The sequence below is a fragment of the Solenopsis invicta genome, chromosome 10 (assembly GCF_016802725.1).
Source record: "Solenopsis invicta isolate M01_SB chromosome 10, UNIL_Sinv_3.0, whole genome shotgun sequence".
Classification (NCBI taxonomy): Eukaryota; Metazoa; Arthropoda; class Insecta; order Hymenoptera; family Formicidae; genus Solenopsis; species Solenopsis invicta.
The window spans coordinates 10,348,878-10,375,933 of NC_052673.1; the positions used below are offsets into that span (position 1 = coordinate 10,348,878).

At 34.9% G+C, this 27,056-nt stretch overlaps 1 protein-coding gene across 4 annotated transcripts in view; it reads right to left on the bottom strand.

Moving 5' to 3' along the window:
- The window catches only part of LOC105195019 (protein eva-1 homolog C), a 211,531-nt gene that overhangs the window by 65,990 nt on the left and 118,485 nt on the right, over positions 1–27,056 (bottom strand). For 2 of the 4 annotated variants that reach the window (XM_039454593.1, XM_026137653.2), the window contains exons 4-5: positions 10,599–10,816; positions 3,359–3,497 (exon numbers count right to left, since the gene is read on the bottom strand). In XM_039454593.1, coding sequence (XP_039310527.1) covers positions 3,359–3,497; positions 10,599–10,816 — 357 coding nt within the window. The remainder of the gene's footprint in view (positions 1–3,358; positions 3,498–10,598; positions 10,817–27,056) is intronic. The other 2 variants (XM_039454594.1, XM_026137655.2) reach the window with 2 other exon arrangements.

Genomic DNA, 27,056 nt, shown 5'->3' on the forward strand with positions numbered 1-27,056 from the left:
TATATTACACGGCGCAAATACGCCAGGAAAACTTCTCAACCTCACTTGCCATAATATGTACTCTCGTTTCCTGAACTTTCCTTCGTATCTGTTCAAGTGTTCTACATTCTTGTGCTCACTATTCTGCTAAAAATAATCTCGCAGGCTGATTGCAAAGCTTGTTAACAAAAATTGTCTTGTAAGTTACTCTATGATCAAGATCCAATAAAAATTGAATATCAGCGTAGTATTTTTTGTTTCATTTATTATATTCAATGTTACTTTTATCATGCACTTAACTATATTACTCTATTTCCCTTTTCTTAAATGTACATTACAATTAAAAAAAAATCTCGTTATAAACATATAAATTGAAAAAAGCAGAAATCTATGAAAATTAAAATTATTCAAAACTTTTTAATTAAAAAGAATTTGTTGTATTCAGTTACTTATTATTTCATACAAATATATTGTTTTTCTCCTATTGTTCACTCTTTGAAAATTATTTTTCATTGCAGTATGTAGATGAATAATCCACTATTTTTTATGAAACTCAGTATTCATTGTCAAAGCGTAATTGTAATTCAATCATAAAAGTAATTCCCATTATTTTGCAATATTTCTCTTTCTGACAAGTTATAGATTCTGACTTAACAGAAAGATTGGTCTTTACTCGCGATAAAAGCATCAAACCATTTTCTCTTTGACACTTCTAAATCTATATCAGACAAAGCGTGTAGCTTCAAACGAAACAGATGAAGGCGTTATATCCGGTGAATATGCCGGGTGCGATAAAATATCCTAGCAGGGTTGCAATTTATCTTTGACGAATCTTGTCACGCGAGGCCGAGCATAATACATCAAGTTGACTGCGCGATGGCATTTTCCAAAAAGTCGATTTTTCTTCAACTCCTCATTCGAATGACATAACTAGCAAAAGCGATCTAACGTTACTGTTTCATCGGGTCCAGTTCATAATAAATCACACCTTTGAAATCACATCAAATACACAGAATAACTCTTTTTTTTTCATGTACGTTTCGTTTAAGCGTCTTTATTGAATACCCATGATTTTGAATTATCTTAATAAATGTACTTTTTTATCATCGGTTTTTCATAGAAGATTTATTTTCTTGCTCAGTAAGCAATAAAAAACTCGCTTAGATCTTGTCATTTTTTTTTTTTCAGTATATGTGGAGAATCCACTTTTTCTTCTTTTAGAATTTTTTCCACTTTATTCAACCGATTTGAAACTTGTTGAGTTATTCCTAAGTGCAATGAAAGTTCTTTTTGAATAATACTTGAGTTTTTCCAGCCAGTAACTCTTAGATATCATCAGTGTCTTCACATTTTTTAGGGCAACTTGAACGCTGTCGATCATTCAAATAAAAAAATCACCTTTTTCAAACCGCGTAAACCAATATTTACATATATGACACAATATTACTCGCCGAGAATAGCACAAATTGATTCGTACGTTTCTGTAACATTTTTTCCCTGCTGGAATTCGTATAACAGTTATGACGAATATACTTCCTACTTGTAACCGTTTTAAGCAGTAGGATAACATTTCTGAAGCTATAAGTATTCATATCTCGGCATGTCATACGTAGTTTTTAATAAAACCGTGACAATATTGCTTTACTACAAATTTGCGCGATAATAGATTAAATTTAAATAATTTAATTTTTGCATGTATAAAAAACGGATTTATTTGTACATTTGTTAAAACTACAATAATTGATAGTTATGAAGAATGCTACGTAAATCACTTAAAAAATTGGTTTACCGAGTTTTAGAATTCGACTATTGCCATTTTACGATTTTTAGCGATATTTGTAAATAAAAAAAAAAAAAAATATTCGTTTCAAAGTGCGCGCAAAATATAACATTTTTTGACAAATTGAAATAACTTTTATATCATGTATTGTTAACAGTAGATACGGTTACATGAAGAGAGAATATAGAAAATAATGCATTTAGTATGTCAAAGTTATCAAATTTGTTTCGGTGCAAATGACATAAAAAAAAAGAATAGGCAATATTTTTAAAAGTGCAACATATAACGTAGTAAAGCCACAAATTAAGACACAAACACGTACACTGTAAATAATCGAACTATGTCAAAAACAAATTGTACGTTGCCACGGACAAATGTCCATTCAATTCAAAGCATAAAGTTCAATAAAACCTACCGCGTACAATAAGTTTAATATTTTCCGTAGATCCCAGTCAAGCGTCTTGCATTTGAAATTTGTGAGGGAAATCAAAGAGATAATAAGCATTACGCAAGTTTGTTATTAACAATCCCGTGTCGTATCGAACTAAAACAAACCGGTTACGTAGCCGTGTTTCTTGCACTTACGTTCTGCCGGTCTTTTTCAGCGCGCGAAACTGACAGACCTTTGTTCTGGAGAGTGATTTAACGCTGCCAGCAGTGCCCCGAAAAAGCACTTGGATTTACCGTGTGCGCAGTAAACAATGAGACGACTGCGGCTCGCGAGCGCGAATGCAGGGAACCAGTGCGGACCTACGGAATGTAAAACGTACCGCGATGGAGTATTTGCTATACTTCGTAGCAAAAATTACTTGAAGCTTGTTACTGCAACAGGTTGTCCCCATTGCTTTGCTCTTACGTAGATGCGTACGTATAGATCCCTGATATCACTGTTAGAGTTCAAACGCGTGGTTTTGTCACTCGCGCTAAGCTCAGCATAGCAAATGCAGTGAAATTTCATACAAAACACATACGAGGCAAAACTTTATAAACTTTGACGTCCAAAGCAAGAACACTAGAAATGGAAAAAGAAAAAATTCGTCAAAAAGGAATAAATTATTTTCTTTTTAGGATTAAATTTTACCGTACCCTTCGTCAATCAGTGTACCTAACTGAATAAAGAGTAGTGAATGAATTCGCGATAAAATATAATCGTAAAGAGAGTCGCTAAACGAAATAAAGTTCTAGCGAGTTATTTCACTTGTGGCGAAGCTTCGATTTCACTTGAATTCTTACTAGGTCTCGGAATGATTGCAAAATTACGTTTTTACCCGCAGTAAATATTCCCGCAGCCAGCGGAATCGGTCGGAGTTTGCCGGATCACGTCGCGCCTGAGAATTTCCCCGCAAGTCTTCCCGTCGATCCGTCGTGCGTGTCGCGCGAGGAATTTCATCGATATCGCCGGTTCTTATGCAAGCGGCGAACCGACCTAACGCTCGATGCTCGCGTAAAAAGGAATCGGATGTCTCGGAGAAAAACGATCCCTTCTCTCTCTCCCGAAGGTGCAGCTCGATCTCGCGTCTGCTCGCGCACGTTCGCGCATGCATTCGTGCGGACGTATATGTAGACGCATTTGCATGTATACGGATGAGAAGTACTTACAGGGACGGCATTTGTACGCGACCTCGATATACTTCCGTAATCCGGGACAAGGATCACCTTGAAAAGTCGTCGGGTTAGTGTTGAACTTGCACTGCCGCTTTTTCTGACAGACTCCAACCACCATCTGCAACAGTGAGTGCTAACGCGTCAATGAGAAAATCCGCTCATTTTATGATCGGGATCGATAAGAATTAGATATAGATAAAATATAAGTTTTATATCAAATGTATATATAAAATTAGATAAGAGAAAATATCGGTTTTTTTTTCTGATCGAGCGTTAAATCATGTTGGAATACTCTATAATAATGAAGGCACAACATTCCAAATACATCTTTTAATTAAATGGCAATTGTTAAACCAAATTGTTAAACAGAACATTTACAATAAATCAAAAGAAAATTATTTTTTAACGATGAATCACGGAGACGATATTAATAAATTGATCTCAAATATACGTATCGTTTTAAATCGAATGCCGCATAAAATTGTTCAAATTATAATTAAAATGTATAAGAAGACACAAAAGTTAAAATTTAAAAAAATGTTTAAGATAAAAATATATTCCAAAATTTGTATTAATTTATTAAACACAGATCACACATTGAGGAAAAAGAAAAAAATATAAGAAAAATTAATGTGATAACGTGAACACAAACAGATGTGTGAACTAATCTATTTCGATGGTACTTTGAAGTCGAAGCTTGAAATTACAGTGGTTGCACCCTTTGCCACGGTTATTGCAACTGCTGTAAAGAGTACTCGTCTGGATAAAAAAAAAGTATATGTCAGCAGTGGTGGACAAACTGACAACTTCAACTGAATCAGTTAACTTTTATACGGAACAAAGCCTTAATTTTGCGGCCAAGCCTTTCCACCGGTGAGTTTGAAATGAGATTATTTTTGTTTTTATAAAACGCTGCCGCGGACAAAGTAAAATTAATCGTTCCGGTCAATCTGTATAACGAAATCGTATGTCACATGCCAATATTTGCGTGGAATGCAAGAATAAATCGATAAGATGAGATGAGCTTTTTAGTTATAGAGTTATAAATAAAAATGTTTGAATCTTCAATTTTCAATTATTAATTTGCTCCGTAATCACATTACAAAGGACAAATTGCAAATATCCGTAGATGAATAAAAACTTCATCTGGATAAAAAGAGTGTATTATATTAGCAGAGCGGTGGACCAACTGTGACAACTTCAACTGAATCAATTAGCTTTTACATGGAATAAAGCCTTAATTTTGCGGCCGAGCCTTTCCGCCGATGAGCTTGGGTTTGAAATGGATTCTTTTTTTTTTTATTTTAATAAAAAGCTACCGTACAAAGTAAAACTAATATCGTTCGGGTCAATCTGCATAACGAAATCGTATGTCACATGCCGATATTTGCGTGGAGTGCGAGAACAAATCGACAACATGAGCGATGAGCTGTCCGTAGAGTTGTAAATAAAAAATTTTTGAATTTTTAAGTTTAAATTTTTAATTTGCTCTTTCCGTAAACACATCCTATTACAGAGGATAAATTGCAAACATCGGTAGATGAATACAAAAAAAGAAAAATATCAGAACGTACACGGTCAATTAATAAACAGTAACAAAAAATGAAAATCGTGTTGCAACTTTTGCCGGAAACGAAATACCGGGAGCGCGTTACTCGGAAATACGACGATGGAATCCTGCGGAAGATAAAACGGAAGAGATAAAATCGCGAACGCAAGCTTCGCAAAAGGAAAAATAGGAATATCGATTCTTTTTTTTCTTTTTTTTAATTAAGAAAACGTCCGCTCGAAAATGTCACGCTGGGCGCGAAGCGTCAGCCGTCGAGAGCGAGCGACGTCGTCGCTCTTCGAAAATCATCCTCCCGAGTTTCGCGCTCCTGAGAAGTCATTGGTTATTCGACACTGTTTGGTGATATCCGCACATATCGCCGAGAATATCTCGGATTCCATTTTCAATCAGCTAATTGCGTGCGAAGGCTCGAATTACAATACCTCGCTCAAGCTTGATTACGTTAAACGCTAATTTAATTGCGTTACACGAGCAGCATCTTAATGAAACGAGTAGTAATTTTAATTAGGATAACGCGTGTCTCTATGACGGTAACCCCGTGTCATATAAAATGAGAATGCAACTTTTCAAGACTTTCGGGGGGTTTTGAGAATATTTCAGTTTTAAAAAACCTCAGCGATACTAAAGACTTTTTTTTTTGAATTTTAATTTCAAATTTATGTTAACAAAAGATATTTTCACCGCACATTAATTCCTTCCTTTTTTATTTACGATTAAATCCACCCGCGTCCATGATAATTAAAAATCGATGAGCATACAAAAACGTTCGTTTTAATAACTGTAATATCCCGCGAGAGGTGAAGGAAGACAAAAGACTCAACCGTGGGAAATGTGGAAATTACGTTTCCAGGCTTCAAGCTGCCACCGGCACACATTCGTATTGGGATTCCCGCGTGCGACTCGATCGCGTATGTGTTCCCGCGTATATACGATATCCATCTAATTATCGGCTTTCGGAGTTTCCGTCTTGGGCCATTCTCGTGCATTTCACGTGCATGCGGCGAGGGCTCCCGCGGGAGAAATCGATTTTCCGCGTGCGTCGATACATTCTGACCGTTTCCATGTCGTCCGTCACTATAAGTAAACGTTTACCGTTCCGTCGAGCAACTTTGCCCCAGGGGCCAAAGTCAGGACGCGTAATTCCCTTAAACCGCTACGTTTCTCTCGCTGTTGCACGGGGACCCCGATACCGTAAACTAACAAACCAATCTCGGCGCAAGGAGGGGACTATCGCTTTGATATTATCGAGCTACTTCGACTACTACCTGCCATATAAGGAAACGTGATTAGCGATACGCGGAGCCCTCAATATATTTCGGGAGATGTGCAGCGCGGGACGCGGGCGCAATCCCGTATCTAGGATATTATTTGCATGTGACGCGCGCGATAGGAATAAGAACTTTCGGCTTATAGCGTCGCGAGCTAAGTGCACAATGCGCCACGAGACCAACGTAAGTCCTCGGGCGATAAAATCAAACTATAAACTGAAAGATCAGCATATCGAATCGAGATCTTTAGAGCGGTACACAGACGTCTGACCTCGCTACACAAAGCCGAGGGTCGTATAACGATTGAATCCTCTAGCATTGAATCCTCTAGCTCCCGTAGTTCCTGCCGCGTCCTCGATCTCGATCCATCTCCCTTTATTCAGTTTATAATTCCGTCAAAGTCTGCTCGCGTTTCGTAATATTCGCCCGTTTATACGTAAATACCTCTCCGCGCGAATCCTCGTTATCGATATTTGCACATCCACTTCAGTCTTCGATCTTCCCTCCAGTTCGCGATTTACATACGTTCCTCACGGAAGAACGCGTCTACGGATGCACGCGAGCGCACCCGTCGCCTTTATTCCGGCAAGCCGCGACTTTAAATTCCTACCTCCTTATGGAAGCAGCGACGTATGTCGCCGAGAAGTTGCGCAGAGGGTAAGCACTCGCGCGGAAAAGCCCTTTCGCGAGATTCGAATCGCTCGGCGAGGCACGGAGCCACTTTCGAGTCGAACTCTCCTTATGGTTCTGTAGGGAATACGCCTTCATTCAGGGATACGCCTTCCCAGCATCGAAAATTCCCATGCAACCTGCACCGGGGAAAAGTACCGCCGCGCTGATTCGTTCACGTGCACTCGTGCCGGAAACGCTTCCATCGTGAAAACAGGAGCGTCATCGGGCGACCAGGAATTTCTCGTGCGCATTGGAAGCAATGACGCGTGCGATCGCGTAATCACGACGTGCTCTCCAGCGAATCATACCGTCAATTCTTTCATCGTCAATATATGTATATTAATATAAACTATTAACCAGAAGTGTTTTTGCGGGACACTCTTCATCTCACGTTTCGATAAACATCTTATTGTTGGTTTGAATCAAAATTTAAAAAGTCGACGCGCAAAAAGAGAAAGTTGTTTATAGAATTATGTCAGATTAAATTACGCTTCTTCTGTTGGAACTTTACCGCGCTGCGCTAAAGAAAATAATAAGTCCTATTAGCGCAATAATATAAATGCATTTTGTACAACTGTGTTATTCGGTTAAAAAAAAATATTTTTCATGATTTTTAAATCCTCGCGCCAATACAATTTGCAATCATTTGAATTTTTATTTGTTTGAATTTTGCGTTTAATAATTGAATAAATTTAAATTTTACGTAAACATTTTTTAAATCAAAGATGATAAATGGTGAATGAAAATACTTTGGGACTCGATAAATTGCCCACACAGTTAACCGTGAGAGATCGTCGCAGGCATGATCCATTATATGAGAACATGGTAAATAGACTAGGCGCGCTTCATTATATGAACTTGTTTTATGAGCCGGCTTTTTGTTCAGAGACTAAATAAATCATTCAGGAAGAAGATTCTTCTACGGTGGACCGTGGATACTTGCACCATTTTGACCCGCTGGACTATCGACCGTCATTGATTTTTCTCTGTCGTATACGTTGCAATCTGCCTGTAGAAAAGAGCCGGAAGCGCTATAAATCCCGCTGAAAACATTACGGATCATTGGCGTAAAGCGGGTTATCGAGTGCACCGTACCCACAGTCACTGCTCTACACGGTTTGATCTTTTTTAAAAAAGCTAAACGAAGATTCTATTTCTTAGTACAATTCCGGATAATAATATATCACGCGTACATACACATATACGCGTAAAAATGGAAAGGGGCAAATTTTAGCATTTTATAAAATTTATACCTCAAGGAGCAGAGCGTCGTGGAACGAATCGCGTATCCAGTGACTAAAAAATATCGCGCAATGTGCAGGAGAAAGCGTAAATCTCGTGAAAAGCAAGATCTGCGGAAGAGGATAAGATAGTCGACGAAATAAAAGTGTTACTCCATTTTCGCATTCTAGTGGGATCATACGTACAATGGTTCCTCTCACGGCCGGTGGAATATGAAATATGAAATCGATACGCGGACTCGCGAAAACCGCAAACCCGATGGATACCGGCGAAGATTTTTATTGTACACCGAAGGCAAGTTATTATATCGCAATGCCGCGCGAATAACGCCACTTTTTTTTTCTCCCCGAGAGTACAGAAGCGGAGACTGCATTCTGAATTACCAAGGGACGTCTGATCCTTCCGAAGATCCTTGCGCAATGACGTAAACTTTCTTTACTACACGTATATATATAAAATACCCAGGTTTCATGACAAAGAACAAGTTTTCAATTAAGAAAAACAATCGTAAAAGATTATTACTCGTACTCAATTTTCGCTTGATACAAATTGTGAGTAACATAAATGAGTAATTTAATATCGGAAGAAGGGAGAGTAATAAAACGTGTATTCCAAGAACACCTCGCTAACAATCTCGTTACACCGCCGGGTCTCGCTTCAACCCTCTTCTCTTTAGCCCGCGCGACCTCAAACGAATTTGTCAGTTGCACGCTTCGCGAAACACAGGGGTGCCGTTTTCAGGTCAGTTGCCATTATTTCGCGAACCAAGATTTTAGACCAATGCGGGACGTATCCCTTTTTCCGCTCTCGCGCGAGATCCATAATTGCCAGTGAATTAAGCTCAAAGAAAACAAGTTTTCGTACGGGCGCATTCTCCGCGGACTTTTCTCGCGGAGAGAGAGAGAGTTTCTTCCCGCCGTTGCATTCCTACTGAGAGAATAAATCGTACACACCAATGCTTTTCCCTCGACTTCCCCGGCTTGCTCGATTACCGCTCTCGCGAAAATTTTGCGAGAGCTCTCCTTTGACGATGTTTACAGTTACATCCGAGTTGCGTGTTTGCGTCGTCTTTGACGTAGCTTCTTCCTTCAGCTCGCTTAAATCGAACTCACCGACAATTTTGAAAAATCGCACAAACGAAAGGAGAAGAAGTACGACGGTAGAGGCGAAAATATCTTAGCTATAGAATTGGCTTTTCAATCACGGCTTTTTCAATTTTAAAATTTAGATTTGTGTGTTAATATAAATAAATTGTTTACCAAGTCTGTCTATCTAGCGCACGCGCGTAAACGGAAACATTAATATAAATAATTGCGATTGAAAGAGATGCGACAATCACGATCTCACGTAAAATCATCCGTAAGATAAGAATGATTGTGTGCTCTGATTCATGCACAAGTTCATGCGTTCAAACGGGGTTTTACGATGCTTGAAGCGTACGAAGGTTAACCCAGAAAGGGTGGGATTCAGTTTACGATTCTTTCCAGTTCGGTACTCACGCGGGATAGAACGAAAGAGAAAGACGAAAGTGGGATGAATATATCATCTACGCCCTCCTCCTGGATTAGAATTGAGGAGTTTGCGAAGAGCTAATAAATGTAAAACATTGAATAAAGTTTCGGAATGAAGAGACGGAGAAACGAAAGTGTAGCCGTTGGAAATGGAGCAGGCGTGAACGACGGCGTAAAATCTCTTTCAGCTGTATCAGAGTAAACGAGCAATCGTGATGCCGCGCTGTTACGAAACGGAGATGACGCATCCTATATTTGATCGGCGTTAGAGAATTCTTCGGAACTTCCGAATTTAGGCGGTTCACGGATTGAACGGAGTTTGGACTGCGCGAAACTGCCTTTCGGGAGCTGAAGTGGCAGAATCAGAAGATAATCGGAATTTTAAGTACGTCCAAATATTAAACTTTCCGCAGAAGAATGGAATCGTGTCTTTGCAAGTTTAGCAAATTTGCGAAGTTCGTCCGCTATGTCATTACACGAAAAATACTTATGTGATCAGTCTTTTAACTTGCGACAAAGAGAATGTGTCACGTCATACTTCAACATTGACATAGTTTAATATCAACTTTTATATCGTGAAACTCAATATTAGGATGAAAATATATAGAATTTTTTTAACGTTATTATCATAGAGAAAAGTTATAATATCTTATTAGCACGGGGCGTATACCATAATCAATTACAACTTGAAAAGATTTTTAATTACCTTGAAGAAGCAAAAAGAAATTTAAAAAAGTACGAAAGTAAAGTTCACTTGGTTTTGTAATAAAAACGGTAATAAAAAATCAAAATTTTAAAAAAACTTTGTTATAAAATTTTATTTAACCTCCTAGGGTCTCGCTAAATCAATTAAATTCAATTATATCAATACGTTCATGTAGCAGTAATTTTCAATAAACTTAAAAACCACATATTGTGCCGCTCGATCGGTATTTACCTGTGCGGAATGAGAGAATTTCGTTGGCACATACCTGCACTGATTGCGGCCAAATACATGTGTGATTCGTCGGTTTGTCCTCCGCGATCATCGGAGGAACGGACGAGTTGCATTTACTGATGCCATACATTCCCGTTCTGCCATATTGAGCGTGTTCGACGAGGATTTTTGTGCCAGGCGGACATTTTAACGTCATCGTTTCCTCGTCGCAAGCCGCGCGTTGATAGGTCTTCAGGGTGCCTGACAACAGGACTGTCCAGTTAAAATAGAAAAACCACGCGACGTGAGCGACGCAAAAAATAGAAAATTAAACGAATCGATATCGCAGTGATATATAAATCGAGTAAAATTACATTAGTGTTTTAATTGACAATAATCGATACGGGCGAGCAAAAGAGCGGAATATTAAATAAATAGACGCCGCAGAGAGGTACGACATGGGAAATGGATGAAAGACGTCCAAACCACACATAAATTATAGAGGGGGCACAAAAGAAAAGTGCAAGCGGTCGCGTATCGAAAATCGATCGATGAGTCGTAATGGCGTCGCCACCGCAACAGTGATCAATTTAAGGGGATTGAAAGTAATTAACGAGTGGATCAGCCGGGATTGGTTCATTGGAACGGGAACGGATGTATCAGTGGCACAAATTCGTCCGCGAAAGCAACGTCGTTTCGTTTACACACGATACGCGGTTTAACATAGAGAAGCCGGGGGAAGGAGTCGACATTTGCGGAATTTAACGCGGAGATCGTTCGTGACGATGGAGTTTGCGGACGGAACCGCAGACGGTACCGGCGTGTAAATGCAGATTCGCGCGATAATTTCGCGAGTGGCGTCCAATAAAGGGCCGGCACGGTCGCACAAGTTTTCGAGGAAATAGCGAAGTGATTGTAACAGTACACGTTAATAGCCCGCGCGTGAGATAAGGCGTGATAAAACATGAGAATACCCATTTCGTTGTTAATATTAAAACAAGCATTAGCATAAGAATAATAATCCATGAAGTTGATAAGTTAATAAAATAATAATGTATGTAACAAACGAGATCGATATAACGTTTCCAATGAAATAAATGCAAGATTTTAGCAAGCAAAATAAATTAAGTAAATACGCCAACGTATGTGTGTGTGTGTATGTGTGTTTGTGTGTGTGTGTCCGTCACCAATGCGTTAATGTTCCACCGCAATCACCATCACCGTAGTTGGAGAGTCGTCGTCACCACCACCGAGATACCAGCATTAGTGGATGAGTAGTACGGTCCGTCGTCGTCCGGATGAGAAACATGGAAAATAAAACAGATAGAAAAGCTTGTTAGTTATGTCGTGAGCAGTCACGTACGAGATGCGGAATATGCAAATTCTTCAATATTTCCTAACGCCCCGGCAGGAGGAATTGCGCACGGAGGAGCGAAGTCGATAATTCACGCGGCGACGAAGGAACATCTGTCTGACCCGATATTGGCCGTTTCTCCTGCGACGGGGCGTTTGTGGTAACGCGGCGGTAAAGCGTACGATACGCCTCCCAATTTTATTGAGTGAATTTGCAGAACCAAAGGAAATTGAAGCCCTTTTGATTATTCGGATATGCTCGCAATTATATTACAAGCAACTTCGTGCTATCTTATAATATTAAATATTAAATACTTTCGAAGATTTCGCATAAGACGTAATATTTCTACGACATCATCTTTCGAGTGTATAATATTTTACTCTGTATTGTTTTATATCATTAAATTGTATTTGTTGTTTTACCAAGATTATATCTTTAAATCTTAATAAATAATTAGAATTTAGTCGACAAATTTGCAAATTGTATTTAATAATTTTGAATACCTTTACATGTCAAGATTTATTGGTTTATATTCTGCATACTACTGACAATAAAAATATTACTGAATTGATGAATTCTCTAGAAAGAGAGAACTCACGGGTGATTGTGTTTACAACAATAAATGATTTATATTAATATTAATGTTTTAATTGACTCAGTTGAAAAGGACCTAAACCTAAAGCCAAAACATTTTGCGAATAAAGTTAATTATTAAACACAATTTGCCAGTTTATCGATTAAATTCTAATTATTTATTATTTTTATTATCTCTGCGGCAAATATAAATAAGATTCCGTTTCTTTAGTGCTTAAAATTAAATTGCCCAGCACGAAATAAAGTATTGATTACACAAATCTAAATGGTTTTTGATGTTTGAAAAAAAAGAGTAATTTTTTGATGTGCTGAATCTGAATCCGTTAAGTGAAATCATAGTATACGTCAGATTAAAAAAAAAAAAAAATAAGGTTGAAACGCCTAAAAAACTCGTTTTCCGCTCTTTTTAAAAATTCATAATTGACGAATCCGATGTACGAGAGATTTCAAAAAGAGCTCAAATCAATACTTGAACATTGTACTTTAATGTAAAAATATCAAACCTTTCACCGCCAGTAACATGTACGTATATAAAGATCATATTTCACAAAAAAATATGTATTTCGTTAGTGTAAACAATTATTTACATTGTACAAAACAATTTAAACAAAATAAAGTTCTTTTCCAAAAAAACCGATTGCAATATTCTATTGTACGGAAAATTATGTAAAATCCATATATTGTTAAATATTTTTGCACTATTTTATTTATGCAAAAAATATTAAGATTTATAACATTTAAATATATCTTTTGAAAATTATAAAATAAGATCTTGCGTATAGACAACGGCATGGGCATTGCACGATTGTAAGGAAATTAAAAAACCTGAAGAATCCCCGTGATTAATATTTCATATTTCTTAAAAAATTTTACAATACATACAATTTATGTGACTTTTTTCGTACAACAGAATTAAGAAGTTAGTTTTTTGGAAAATTATTTTTTAAAAATTGTAACAAATAAAATATTTTTGTTACAAATAGCACCTTTAGCCCCATATTAAATCTATAGATTAAATCCACTACTGACATTTTTACTATTTGCAATGGTATTTCGCACTGAGACTATACGGGAAAATTGTTCTATTTGAAACCCACTCCTAAAATTAGAACGCGCCAGAGATTCAATCATACCAGTGATAAAAGATTCGATATGTTCATATTAAAATACAAGCATTAATTTGAACTCTTTTCGAAATCACTCACATTAAGCTCGTCAGTTGTAAATTTTCAAAAATAGTTAAAAAAACGTTTTTAAAGTAATCTCATTTCAACCTCATTTTTCTCAAAAACTCCATGTGATACCACATTTTCATTTATTTGGATTCAGCGTATCAGTATATACTATATAAGTATGGGAAAGTACTTATCTTTACCAAACAGCAAAAAAAAAATTTTGCATACATCAGACTTGTTTTACTATTACAAACTATGCGAATTAATTATTCAAAAACATTTTTAATAAACTCTATAAAGATTAAATATAAAAGTACCAAAAAGTAAAATTATTAAATTCTCTAAAATATTAAAACGATTATCTTGTACAAGAAATATTATACATTTCTCTCTTGATTGAGCATTATATTATAATCCATAAGTTATAAAAAAATAAATTATGTGTATAAATTATTTTTAAAAGAGACATTTGTTGTAATTGTAACATAAATTACATTTGAATTGTGTATTAAAGCATTATCTGCACCTAAAAAAAAGAATAGTAATAATTGTGTAATGACTGATTGATTGCTATTATTGTTTGAGAAGGTTACTATTAATATAATTATCAAATATTTGTATATATTAATTAATTAAAATTTTACCAAAATTTGATTATTATTACCAAAATATTTTTTTCAATGTATATAATTCGTTGTCTTTTTCCATCGACAAGATTCGCAATAATGTCATGACATAACATTGAGAAGCAGAGTGCTTCTCGACATGGTCGGTACATTGTCTTGGTAACGACCGTCTTCGTCCCAACGTCCAGATTATATGCATAAAGCCGAGCACAAAGAGTAATGCATACAAACGATTGTTGCACCGGCAATAACAAACCTAGGTCCGCTATTACATTCCGTGGTCCTCTCTGCGCACGTTCGTAAATCAACGACTGCGAGCATGCAAACTGTAAAGTGCTGAACTGCACTAGCAGCTACTTGGAATCTTCGGAGGGACCGCTGTAACTCGACTACGTGATTGGAATGACCAAGCAATTCGATATGCCCCTTGATCTCCAAAGGTGAAGAATGCGCGTACACAATTCGCAGGCAAAGAATGTGTGAAGTTTCGCCTATCGCAATTCGATTAGATTTAATCGAGTAACTTCTCCGTGATCACTCTCTCTCCTCTTCTCCCTCCCTCCCCCCCCCACTCTCTCTCTCTCTCTCCATGTTCCTGCCCTTCTTCTCGTTCTTATGTTCGCTGAATGCAAACTTTTGTGTTCTTGTCTATTAAAATAATTACTTTGTCGCCACATATGCACATCGCAATTTCGCAAAAAGAACAAAACTTTGAAAAAAATCGAGTAATATGTAAAAATATTTAAATAATTCTTTTTAATAATTCTTTACAACATTTGTAATATTTACAGCATCCTTTTTAGTTTGTTAATCGTAAAAAAAACATTCCCTGGCGTAAATTGTTCGTGAGATTTTATAACTGTTTGTGAAAAATTTTATCGATGATTTGGAAGCATGCTGCAAACACCTCATAAATTCTCTGTGGAATAACAATTTTACAAACATTTAGAAAATGGAAATATTTGATACTACGTGTTAAACGTTACTAAAACACTTTATAAGAAACGCTTTGAACACTCACTGATTTCAGCACACAAAACAATCTCCCAAACGTTTTGTTTATAAATAATTAATAAACATCTCTACAACATGGAGATTTCCAACAAGTAGTCTGCGATATCGCTGTTAAATGGACACGACGTAATTTTGTCGTTAATATAATAAAAATCAGTAGACAATAAAGTATAAGACGCAGCATTATAAAAGTTTTCATTGATATCTTAATAAAATGGTTCACTAATGCAAGTTCCAAATTAGAGTTAAAAACAAAAAAATAAAAATTTGTATTGTTACAATATAATTTTTAGTTTCATAGAAAAATTAATTCACAAAATTAATTTACTCAAATTAAAATTTAAAATCTTGATAAAAAATAGTCTTATGTTAGAAATAGTCTTATATTGAAAGTTAAGTATATTTCGAAGTGTTCTGTGATGTTTTCGGAATGTTACACGGTTGTTCAAAGAATTATTAATAATAAAACATCTCCCAAACATTCGCAACATTCTGAAAACACAACACTTCTCGAACGCTTACCAAACATAGTGATCACCTTCATAAACAATTTTATTTAAATTTCTATCGTCCATAAACCCTTTAATAAATTCCAATTAAACATCTATCAACGCTTAAACAAACATTTTATAAACTTTGAACGCAAATATCTATAATACATTTTACTTGAATTTATATGGTTATCGATTTTGTACGTTACGTGAATTTGAATATATGTTATTCTATTAGTTTAACAGTGTAAGTCTAAAATTACCCTCAGAATTATCTCATTATTATTACTTCTAATATTATTTTAATTTACTTTCTATTTTGATTTCAATACATAGATAGTGATGTTCTATAATTATAATAAAACGAAAGATTTCGCGTTCCATTTCTGTCATGTATTCTTCCTAATCGAGAATGTCATACTACATCCAAATCCTATTTTCACAATTACTCGTTATCCTAATGCCCTCAATCAACGTCTATTCATTGCTGCGTATGTATATATACCGATGGACGACTAAAAAAAGATTTATGAAAATTTACCGCAAAATATGTGCTCTTATTACCAAAACTAGGTTAACGACAGTCTCGAACAACACCGTATTCTGATTTATCTTCTATAATTATTATGAGAGCTCGTACGGAAATTAAACGCGGGATATCGCGGATTAATCCAGCTTAATGACATTTGCGTATAACTACTGCGCTTTGGATATGAATGATAAATACGCACGCAGAATTAACGTCATTAAAAAATTGTAAATTAATACATATTTTGCAATTAAAAGGATAAGAGCCATTGGCAAGAAAGCAAGCTTAAGTACTGCAAAGGATAGAACTGTTATTTAAAAAGAGAAATATATTGTGTTGTATTATAATGCAAGTTCATTGTATCCCGCTGGAAAAAGATGATCAATACAATATATTAATAATACGCGATATAAGGGCTCTATAATTTCTTTCAATTTCAAAAAATTATACATAAAGTCTTAATAAACAATTATTTGATAAAAAACTATAATTATAATTAACTTTAATTTCTCTCACTCATTGCTTAAATTATCAAAATTATTTAAGTATTACTAAAAAAAAAAAAGATTTCATGAATAAAGATTTATATACATTATATCGAAAAAGAAATAATATAATAATTATTCTGTGCTACGTTTATATCGAAAACTGTTTATAAAGATACCTCTCCTCTTGTAAGACTTTAATATAAAGAGCAGCAGCTGTACTTAAGATGATTCTTTTTATCGAATGTTCTTTCCCAGAGCGTTCGATTTCGCTCTTATCCCGTCTCCCACTTACACGAACATCGCGCACTTTTATGGCGACAAGCTGTAAAATAACTCACGGCTACGGAAGTAAATTGTTGTTCTGGTAACGGATGAACATGAAAGCGGAAGTAGGACTGTGAATTCGAATGTTTATTCAGTTGCAACCTTACGAGCGCGACTTCCGCGGGGAGCACATTATTTAAAAGGTCCATTTATCGGGTAGATCGTATATCGTACATCGAATCGAAAAGGCGAGAGGACAAAGGCTGGAAAACAGCTTGTAAATTTGCAGCTTGACACGAATGGCACGTCCGTTGTGAGTTTTGGCGCGTCGTTTTACCATATCGTTCTCATTCCCTTTCCGATTAAGTATTATTATTTCATGACAATGTATTTTGTTTAAAGATAATCAGTAGTTACGTTACAAATAACAACATAATTACTGTATATTCTCTAAACAATTTCAAATTAATTTCAACTTAACAGAGTTACTGAACTAAATTCGTTTCCCTCAATGCGTTTCGCATGCAGTGCCATCCACTTTCGTTATTATAAATGAAAAGGTCGTGATCCCCGCTAAGTTCTTCTAAACTACAACTGTAATTGCGAGTAACACAATATTTTGCGATGAAAGATTAACCCAAATCGAATGTGCGCGTAGAGATATTTCGACTTAATTCGTCCGGCTAATCCAAGGTTTAAGGTTCCTCGAAACGAAGCTTACCAGAGGATTAAAGTATCGTTGATCCAAAGGGATACCACGGAACAATGTAAACATGCCGGAGTCTAGCAAGGAAGTTCGAGAATAATGACCGTACTAGTTTCGTAGCTATCGTGTAGAATTACAGTAACTGCGGTAAAAAATCTCGCTAAAATACAGGATAATAAAGTGTATTAAAAACTAATTTACTTTCACTAGGAAAAACGGACAATTCTTTTATACTTTCTTCTTACAGATATATATCCATAGCTTATAAAATAATGCAAATAATCTAAATAATCAGATATGTATAAATATTAATACAATAAAATATTTTAATACCAAATTAATAATACAATAATATATTTTACATTGCATTATGGTTTTATAATATTAATTTATGCTTTATAATAAAATATCTATAAGCACTATCATGAGAAAGATCATTCAAATATGTTTTAAGAAAACAGTGTAGGTAATGGGTCATAAAATTATCATTTACAATTAATAATGGTAAACACGAAACGTCTTTACCGTTATTAATAGTAAATGATAATTCCATTACGCAGGAATACCAGTTTTACTGTTCCGTTGTAACAACCATTACAATAACGTCCATTTGATTTTGATTGCTGTACTAATTAAATTCTCCTAACTTTCACGACATACGCCAACGGTTACGTTTTGCAGCTACTACTCACTCAGAACTTCTCTTGAATCAAATTGTACATTAATGTGCGTTTACGAAACCACATGAAATATAACATTTATGACATTCAAGATTAATTTCACATTTAATTAACAAAGGACCGTCGCACACTTGATAAACAGGTTGTTTCTCAGATCTTGCTCATTTGCAAAAGTTAATTAAACATTATTAAGTAGCATTCAATGTGTACAACCTGTATATTAATTGTGAAATAATCATTTGCATAAATAAGTAAAATGCGATTCAAATTTATGATTGAAATAAAATCAATAGTTTCCTCAAAAAGAATTAGTATTAAATATTCTACTTTTAATATTAACACGAAATAATGGATTTTTAACATTTAATAATTCAAAGAATATAATTTCCATCATATTTATTCATTCTTCACACAAATTACCAAAAAAATAAATAAATAAAATAAAATTGTTCAAATATTTCGATGTTTAATGTAAAATTAATCTTAACGTATACAATCGTAAAGAACCTCATTCATTTAACAGAATTATTTGCGTATAAATAAATTTGAACTATTAGCCATAACCGTATCGATAAGTAAAGAATATAAGAGGGCCAATTGCGAGTTGAGATTTGCAGCCAGATTCTATCAATGTCCGTCCCGATGGTTCCATCTCTCGTTACGAAAACCGTCGGAAGACGTGCCGTCCGAATTGCTTACGAGGCAGCTTGTACAAAACTCACCCCGTACTGTTCGTTCTGTGGAACAACTAAAATCTGGAAACGATGCCAACTTTTCAGAACTCAACCAGCTAGAGCATTGTAGCCATTTCCCTCACCCCCTTTTTTTCTTTCCCTCTTTTCTTGTCATTGTACGAGTGCGGCCACTCAGACTTAACTTTTTGTGCTTTTCACATTAAACGATGGTCACAAGTGACTTTACGAAAAACTCCGACGAGAGCGGTAAACGAATCGAATTTGAAATTTTGGAATCAAAAGTGATCAAATCTGAAGAGGTCAAACTACTATTAACGCTTATAGCGAATTCGATTAGAAGCACTAGAAGACTTACAAATCAAGATAAAAGTATATGTTTAAAATTAATATTGCATCAACGGATTAAATCACAAAATCTGCAATATATTTTATTGAGCTGTTTCGTAAAATATGTATTTTATCATTCGACACATTTACATATCATTTTTTGAAAATCAGTATAATGGCTTTTATGTCCACCAGTGCGAATTAGTGCAGTCCGATTGAATTCGCTGTTAGATTTCACACATGCGCGATTGTAACATTTTTTCATGCGTAAGTAATTAAGTAATTTCAACTATATCCGAGAAAACAAAAAATACAAAGAAAATAATTTTAAGAATTTTACTTAACTCAAAATTCAGTTCGTGGTGATTTATTGCATAGTTCTCCAAAGAGAAAAAGACTATTGATTGTATATCATGATAAATTATGCATTACGCTGAATCCGTTTAAAATTACATGTGACTTATTTGATTGATTTTTTTCTATCGTTCTACCCAATGAATTATTTAAGAAGTAAAATATTTAAACAGTGAAAATCGTCTTGAACTCCGTGAGCGTTGGATCAAAACCCATACAATGCACAACCGAATAAACCTAAACTTTTCTCTCTGTGTAACCGTAGTAAATTTTAAAATAAATGTAATATAATCCTTTGACTTCGCAAAAAATGTAATTTTTTCTACGCGTCCAGAATAAAAATACTGAATATGTGCTATAACACGCTTGAATATGCAATTTCATATAATATATTCAAGTGCATTTTAAGATGCTTTCGTATCGTAAATTTTTTTTAATTAATAATTTAATTAATAATAAGCTCTACGAAATTTTGCATAAGCGTCTGAGATTATTAGGAATAAATAACTGAAATTTTTCAGCAACCAACGTTTCGTTTTGCTCATGTAGCAGCAAAGCAAAAAAAAAAAAATTCTTAATACGAATTTTGCCGACGCATTTCACACACATCTGGAAGGTGTTTAAAATACAAGACGCATTGGCAGATTTGAAATGCTAAAGAGAATACGCGCGCATATGATTACTGATCATCGCTTGCACATTGTCAGGAATTAATGAATATTCTCGATGAAAACGTAATGGACAATCGATCTTGCGCTTACGGAATTCGCGATGCGTGCTCATGTATTCCAATCAATCTGTACTTCTGTTTTCAACAGAACAGCTGCGTTTACGCGTTGCGCAACGCATATCCGCAACGCGATACGTTGTTACGGCCGCGTTGCTAACAGAAAAATAGTAAACTGACTGCGCGCAAGCGCGCGCACGCGCAAATTTACGCACTAATTGAAAATAGACAGCTATATATAAAAGCACTTTATCGACAGCATGAGTTTTAAGCTGATACGTCGGGACAACGCGCGTATAAATTGTTATTGATCATTATCTATATAGCCGGGGTTAATGGATATTTTCCAGCCGAGCATAATAACGCATCGAGGAATATGAGTTGCGCTGCGCTCGGATATCGTGTCGTTAATTTAATTTTCCTTATTATATATAATATTATTCCGGGAAACTCGCATGCAAGAGTTTTAAATATTAATTGATTGTATGAATAAAAAATTAATCGTATGTTTTTTTCATCGAGAAATCTATCATATTTATAAAATATTAAGTACGTGAAAGTAATCTCCCAGATATGCTATAATATTAGAATTTTACAATATTAGAAAACCTTTTTAAACATCATGCATTTATTTAATTATTCAAGCATTCATTTCATTTATAGGAAATAATAAATCTCTGAATTATTAATTTTATCATATTATCCATTTCATAATATAATAAATAATACATAATTAAACTAATTATGTCGCTACTATATAGTACTTTAGTTAAATAACCTTTTGTTATTTTTAACTTCTACGTGTGTCGAAATTTATTATTTTATAAAATATGTAGTTAAAAGAACCTCAACCCAATTCTGTGACTAAATTACTTGCACCTAATAAATTAAATTTGAATCAAATTTAATTAACATTTTTATTAAGTTTAACTTTAGTTTTAGTTTAAATTGACGTATTAAGTAGGAGCAATGACAACCTATAAAAATGAAAATAGCTCAAATTGAATAGAACTCGATGCTACGAAAACGGCATACATAATCAAAGAATTTTTAAAAAATTTTGATATTATAAACAAATAAAAAAAAATTTGAAATCTGACATTAAGTATAATTAAGTCATGGCAACAAGATAAAATCCAAAAAGCACAAAAATATCTCAAGTAATTTTCTCTTCGTCTTATTTGTATGTTTAAAAATAATTGTTTTGAACGCTCATAATTATACATTATTACATACCTATCAATACCCAAATATCTAGTACTCAAATGTTAATAGAAACGTGATCATACGTACTAACATATGTAAATTCAACTATCGCGCATTTATAGTTATTGAATTGAGCCGCTGTAGAATCAGTTATTGATATATTTTACCAGATTCTAATCGTGGATTATACATTCGATATGACCCATTATTCACATATCTGTCTGAGGATTAATTAATTGCTGTGCAATTGCCGGCACAGCCATTCTCTCGTCAGTAGCAGACCGCATTTAAAATTGATAGACTCGACCTGTCGGCGCGCAAATTGTTATCGCTTATTATCTGTTGGATAACGATATTTTTCCCAACGGGTTTAATCAGGTCTACACCACGTCGGCTGCGTGTGTGACCGTTATTAATCGCACCTGGACGCAGCAAAAAGCAGTATTCTATTTTTATTGGCAACCGCGACGCGAAGCGTCGATCAGCAAACTCGTTTCCTTCGTCATTTCACGCGTTGGCGGCACGGAAGTAATTTCTCTCGACGTTCGCGTCAATGATTTCCCCTCGCGCGTGGCTCAATTTTCCTGCGCGCGAGAGAAAGCATGCCGTCCGGATGGATTAAACAGAGGAACGAGCATTGCACCACGTTTCATCGAGTCCAGAATGCGAAGCATGTCAAAAAACGCAATGCGCAACACAATGCGGAACGCTATCGTATACGAAAATGCCTTGCCGAATCTTTCGAATAATACTTTCTTCTTTTTTTTTATCGATTAACTTAAAAAGCGAGCTCAACTCGAGTTTGTCCAGTTATCGATCAATTCTTTTTACGTGCATTTTCGGTGTTACAAGTATAACAAATACAATTAAACTTTTAGGAAAAAGAAAATGCTTGTAAAAAATGTACAAAGTACTAAGTGAATGGGATAGACTTATTGATTAAAGAAGAAAAGAGCCCCCACAGAGAAGAAAACAAATGCACACAGCGAAACTGTTGTAAAAGTTAGTTTAATATTTAGTACAGTTAAATATCCATTACACGGGGGCTTTTCGACAATACAGCAGTAAATAAATGTTCTAAAACTTTATTGAAACCATTTCTATTATGTTGGTGCTAAATTTTTAAATTCTATTTTGTTGTAATATCATAAATTATGCAAAAACAACCATTAGTACATTAAACGAATAAAATAATAAATTCATGAAACATATAATTATAATTAATATAATATTTAATAACTATTATCTCATTAATATTTCATTCTTATTTATAATAAAGTCTGAAAATTTATAGAATGGCTGTAAATAAATAAATAATAAATATTGTATAAATCGTACTGTAATAAAAATAATTAATTTTATATTTAATTAACTTTTCATCATAAATCAACGATAAAAAAAATAAGTTGTTGTAATATGCAAAATCCTACGGTGTAAGTTTTCATTTAATTTCATTTTCTTTTCATTTGGTTTATTTGAAAATCGTACGCTGTCTTATTCAACTCAGCAACACATTACTAAAGTAATACGCGTCTGCGACTGACATTAGACGCATTTCGCTGAAAGCATATCGGAAAAGGTAAACATGTTTTATGTAGACGTACACGGAAAAGATGCTTACAGTTCTGTCAAAATCCTTTCGCTTTTTTTAGAGAAGGAAATATCAAAGAACACTTGTAGCTCTTGTAACACATTAGAATGTTAAGAAGATACGGGAATTGAAGAAGATACAAAAAAATATAGTAATTTTTGGACTGAGTTTCATATAACACACGGACATCTGTACGGAATGATAAACGGGAAATATTGCGAGTGACCGCACCCGATATTTTAAATCGTGCTTAAAAATGTGCTTTATAACTAAAGATTTCGATCTTTTCAAATCACTGGTTCAAACAATATAAATTTTGAAAAAATTATATGGCTTGAAGACACGTGTTCAACAATTATTGCAAATGTACAAGAGAAAGAAAAAAAAATACATAATAGAAAGTTGAGATTTCTATTTTTAATTAAACATAAAGTATAGAGATATATTACGTTGCATATATCAAAGAAATATATACGTAACATAAATTCATCATGTGTAAGGATGGGCATTTACTGCTAAAATGTCCTGTTTTATGATTCAAAGATATAAGAGAGAAAAATAGAAAGAATAAAATAAGACACGTGGACTTATTTACATATATTCTTCCTCCCGTAGATAAAAGTATATCTCTTTGCGCGGAAAAATGCACAGTCGTAGACACTAAGGGGAGAACTCTGGCAGCCTTAGTAAAAATCTTCGTACTCTATCTAGTACAAGGAGCGTAAGGAATCAGCGCGACCGATGTGGCGTTGACATTTTCGATTTGAAATAACATTCTCACGATGGAGCGCGGTTTTCTGAGTATTACGATGCACAGTATTTCTCAGCGACAAGAAGAAACGATTCGTGCGAAGAGAGTCCGCTGCAGAAGGCACTTCCCGTCCACTTACAAAGAGAAATACGCCTCGACGTAAGAGCGCCGCTTTACTGGTCGGTACAAGACTGTAAAAAGGTTCGTACTTTTTGACGCGCTCTGAATGGACTCATGTAAGCTGCTCCGCGTCTTTCATTCACTTTGCATACGTTTTTCTAATACTCCTCTTAGCGGCGATCAATACACGATCAATTATTCGCCGGGAATAAAAAAGCTTTTAAGCTGAGAGAGAGAGAAAGTATGTGCGTGTGTGTGAGAGTCAAATATAAAATGAACCTTCAGCATGTCAATGACTCGATGTAGTTGAGCGTTTTTTTTTATCATATAAGCTCATTAAAATGTGCGCGGGCATGGCTCACGCAAGTAACACCATATTGCTCGGCTGCGCTATTTTCGCTCCTCGTAGCATGTAAAAAAAAAAAACGTCTAACGAAGCCCGCAAAGTCATTAATAATGATTCCAAGGTACGAGAACCTGAGATAATATTATCACAAGTGTAAGATGCTCGATCCAAGATAAATTATTCATGGGAGCAAAGTGAAATTTTTTCTGCAATAAATACTCTAAGAGGTCATAAATTCTTAACCGGACTAGATAGAAATGCAAAAGACGCATGTAAATCACTCATTAAAAGTTTCCGTACCAATTCCGTGATATTTATATACTCGATAATGGATACTCGATCTATCAAACGCACATCGCGTACACATAACATAGTACTTACGTTTATTATGCATTTATTTATTATAATGAACTATTGTTACTCGGATGTAATATGTATGTGTTCCGCGTAACCTTGCATAATACAAATTAATGCATCGTTAAATTATTAATATTTATTATAATAAATTACATTGAGTAACGCGTTATATGATTCGTGGATAAATTATTCCAAAGAATTTTCCCCCAAAATCTAAGCGTTTGTAAAGTTTTATGGGTGACTATTAAGCAAAAGATTAAGAAACATCATTTAAACGAAAATTACTACACAAACTATATCCCGTTCCAGTAACACCCGTTAATTTCCATTGTTAATTACATTGACTTCGTACATTGAAATTTTTCAGTAGTTTACTGTTCCCAAGTCAGCGCAAAAAAATAAAGCACTTAAAAAGGTGGAACTTTTTCTACTTAGTCTTTTGATTCAGCTTCAGCGTTAATCGCGACTATTCTTCAACACATCTTCAATGGTTCATGCTTTCGGATGAGCTTGCAGTTCGTCGGAGGTCAAAGCCGAATTGTTTCGAATCGCGTGCGCGCGTACGTAGTTAGTTTTCCTGCGGCACTCGAGACAAAGTGCCACCCCGATTGTTAAAGCGAGAGGCACTACCAGTCGTTCTCATGGAAACTACAACGCTCGCCGTATTTACGACGAAGTGGCTTCGTATGCCGTCTATTCGGGTCGCTTGGTACATTAAAAGCTCAAACTCTGTGGAATGAAAAGAAAAGCGAAGTCAAAGTGACGGGAAGTAGGGAAAAACCAACGAGGGAATAGACGCAAAGTCGGACGTCTCGCGATAACAAACTCGCGGAAATTTACATAACGGATAGGGTGGAAAAATTTGCGTTACGCAGAAATGCAAGAACCAATTGTATTCTCGATCATACCCATACGTTTTTCACACTTTTATTCGCGGTATATACTATGTATGAATACTTGTCTTACAAGCACTCTATTATTTACATTAAACATTAAATTCCCTTTCCAAATAATTTTTTCCTCTTTTTTATATCCTTTTCCTGATCTGCTCAAACCATTAAACGTTGAAATTCAAAACAAAATTTGACAAAAAATGAAAGAGGAAAAAATGTAAAAAGAGAGAATAAAATCGGCAGAGCAAAATGTGAGAATTTGAAATTTCGCACTATGTAATTTTAAGCACATAATTTTTCAAAGTAATAGTAAGAGTTTAATAAAAAGAGCTAATCACGCCATTCTCTCTTTTCTGAACAGTTGCAGTAATTCTAATTACGCACGATCCATCAGGTTCTTTGTCAGACCAACTAACTGTAATAGTTTGCATGGTCGGTAGAGAACGTAACCAAGCCTGGAAAACGGAAATGGGGATGTTGAAAAACTGCAAACTCAGATCGTGGAGGGTAAACGGAAAAGGTTATTTTTCTCCAGCACGCGCGATTACTTTCGTGAAAATACGACCATCGCATTTTCACGCATTGATCTATTACTTCTTTCCGCATTAATATTAAATTTTAAGGATATGAAAGAAATGAATAATGATGTCGCGAAATTATGTAATCTAATACAACTCAAGTAACATTTTTCAAGAAACGTTTAAAATCATTAATTTACGCCAACTAGAAATAGAATATGTCTGTTTTCTCGAAATATAATTATTTTATATTACTATCCACTTAAAAAAAAATAAAATAAAATCCAAGTATCTTTGTACGTTTGTATTCCAAGTAAAAAGTCTTTCTATTCCAAACCAAGGAGTGCAAATAAAGTTTTAATAGAATATAAAATTTAATGAAGAGACATTTCATAAAAAAATTAAAGAGGTATAAATAAAAAAATATAATTAAAATAAAACAATTTAATATAGAAAAACTTGGCGCTGCTAAACCTCCAAGTATAATAAAGCAATAATGTTCACACACACATAGATTAAATTCATTATTAAGTTGCATTTCTTACTCGCTTTAGCAGCGCTAAAGTCTTCTCATTAATTTTTTTTTATTTTAACCAATTTTTTTTATTTTCTACTGTGGTGATGGTGGTGGTTGTGGTAGAGATAGTTGCAATTGCAATGGTTGCGGTGATTGCAATGGTTACGGTAGTTGTCAACTGTGTCAATAT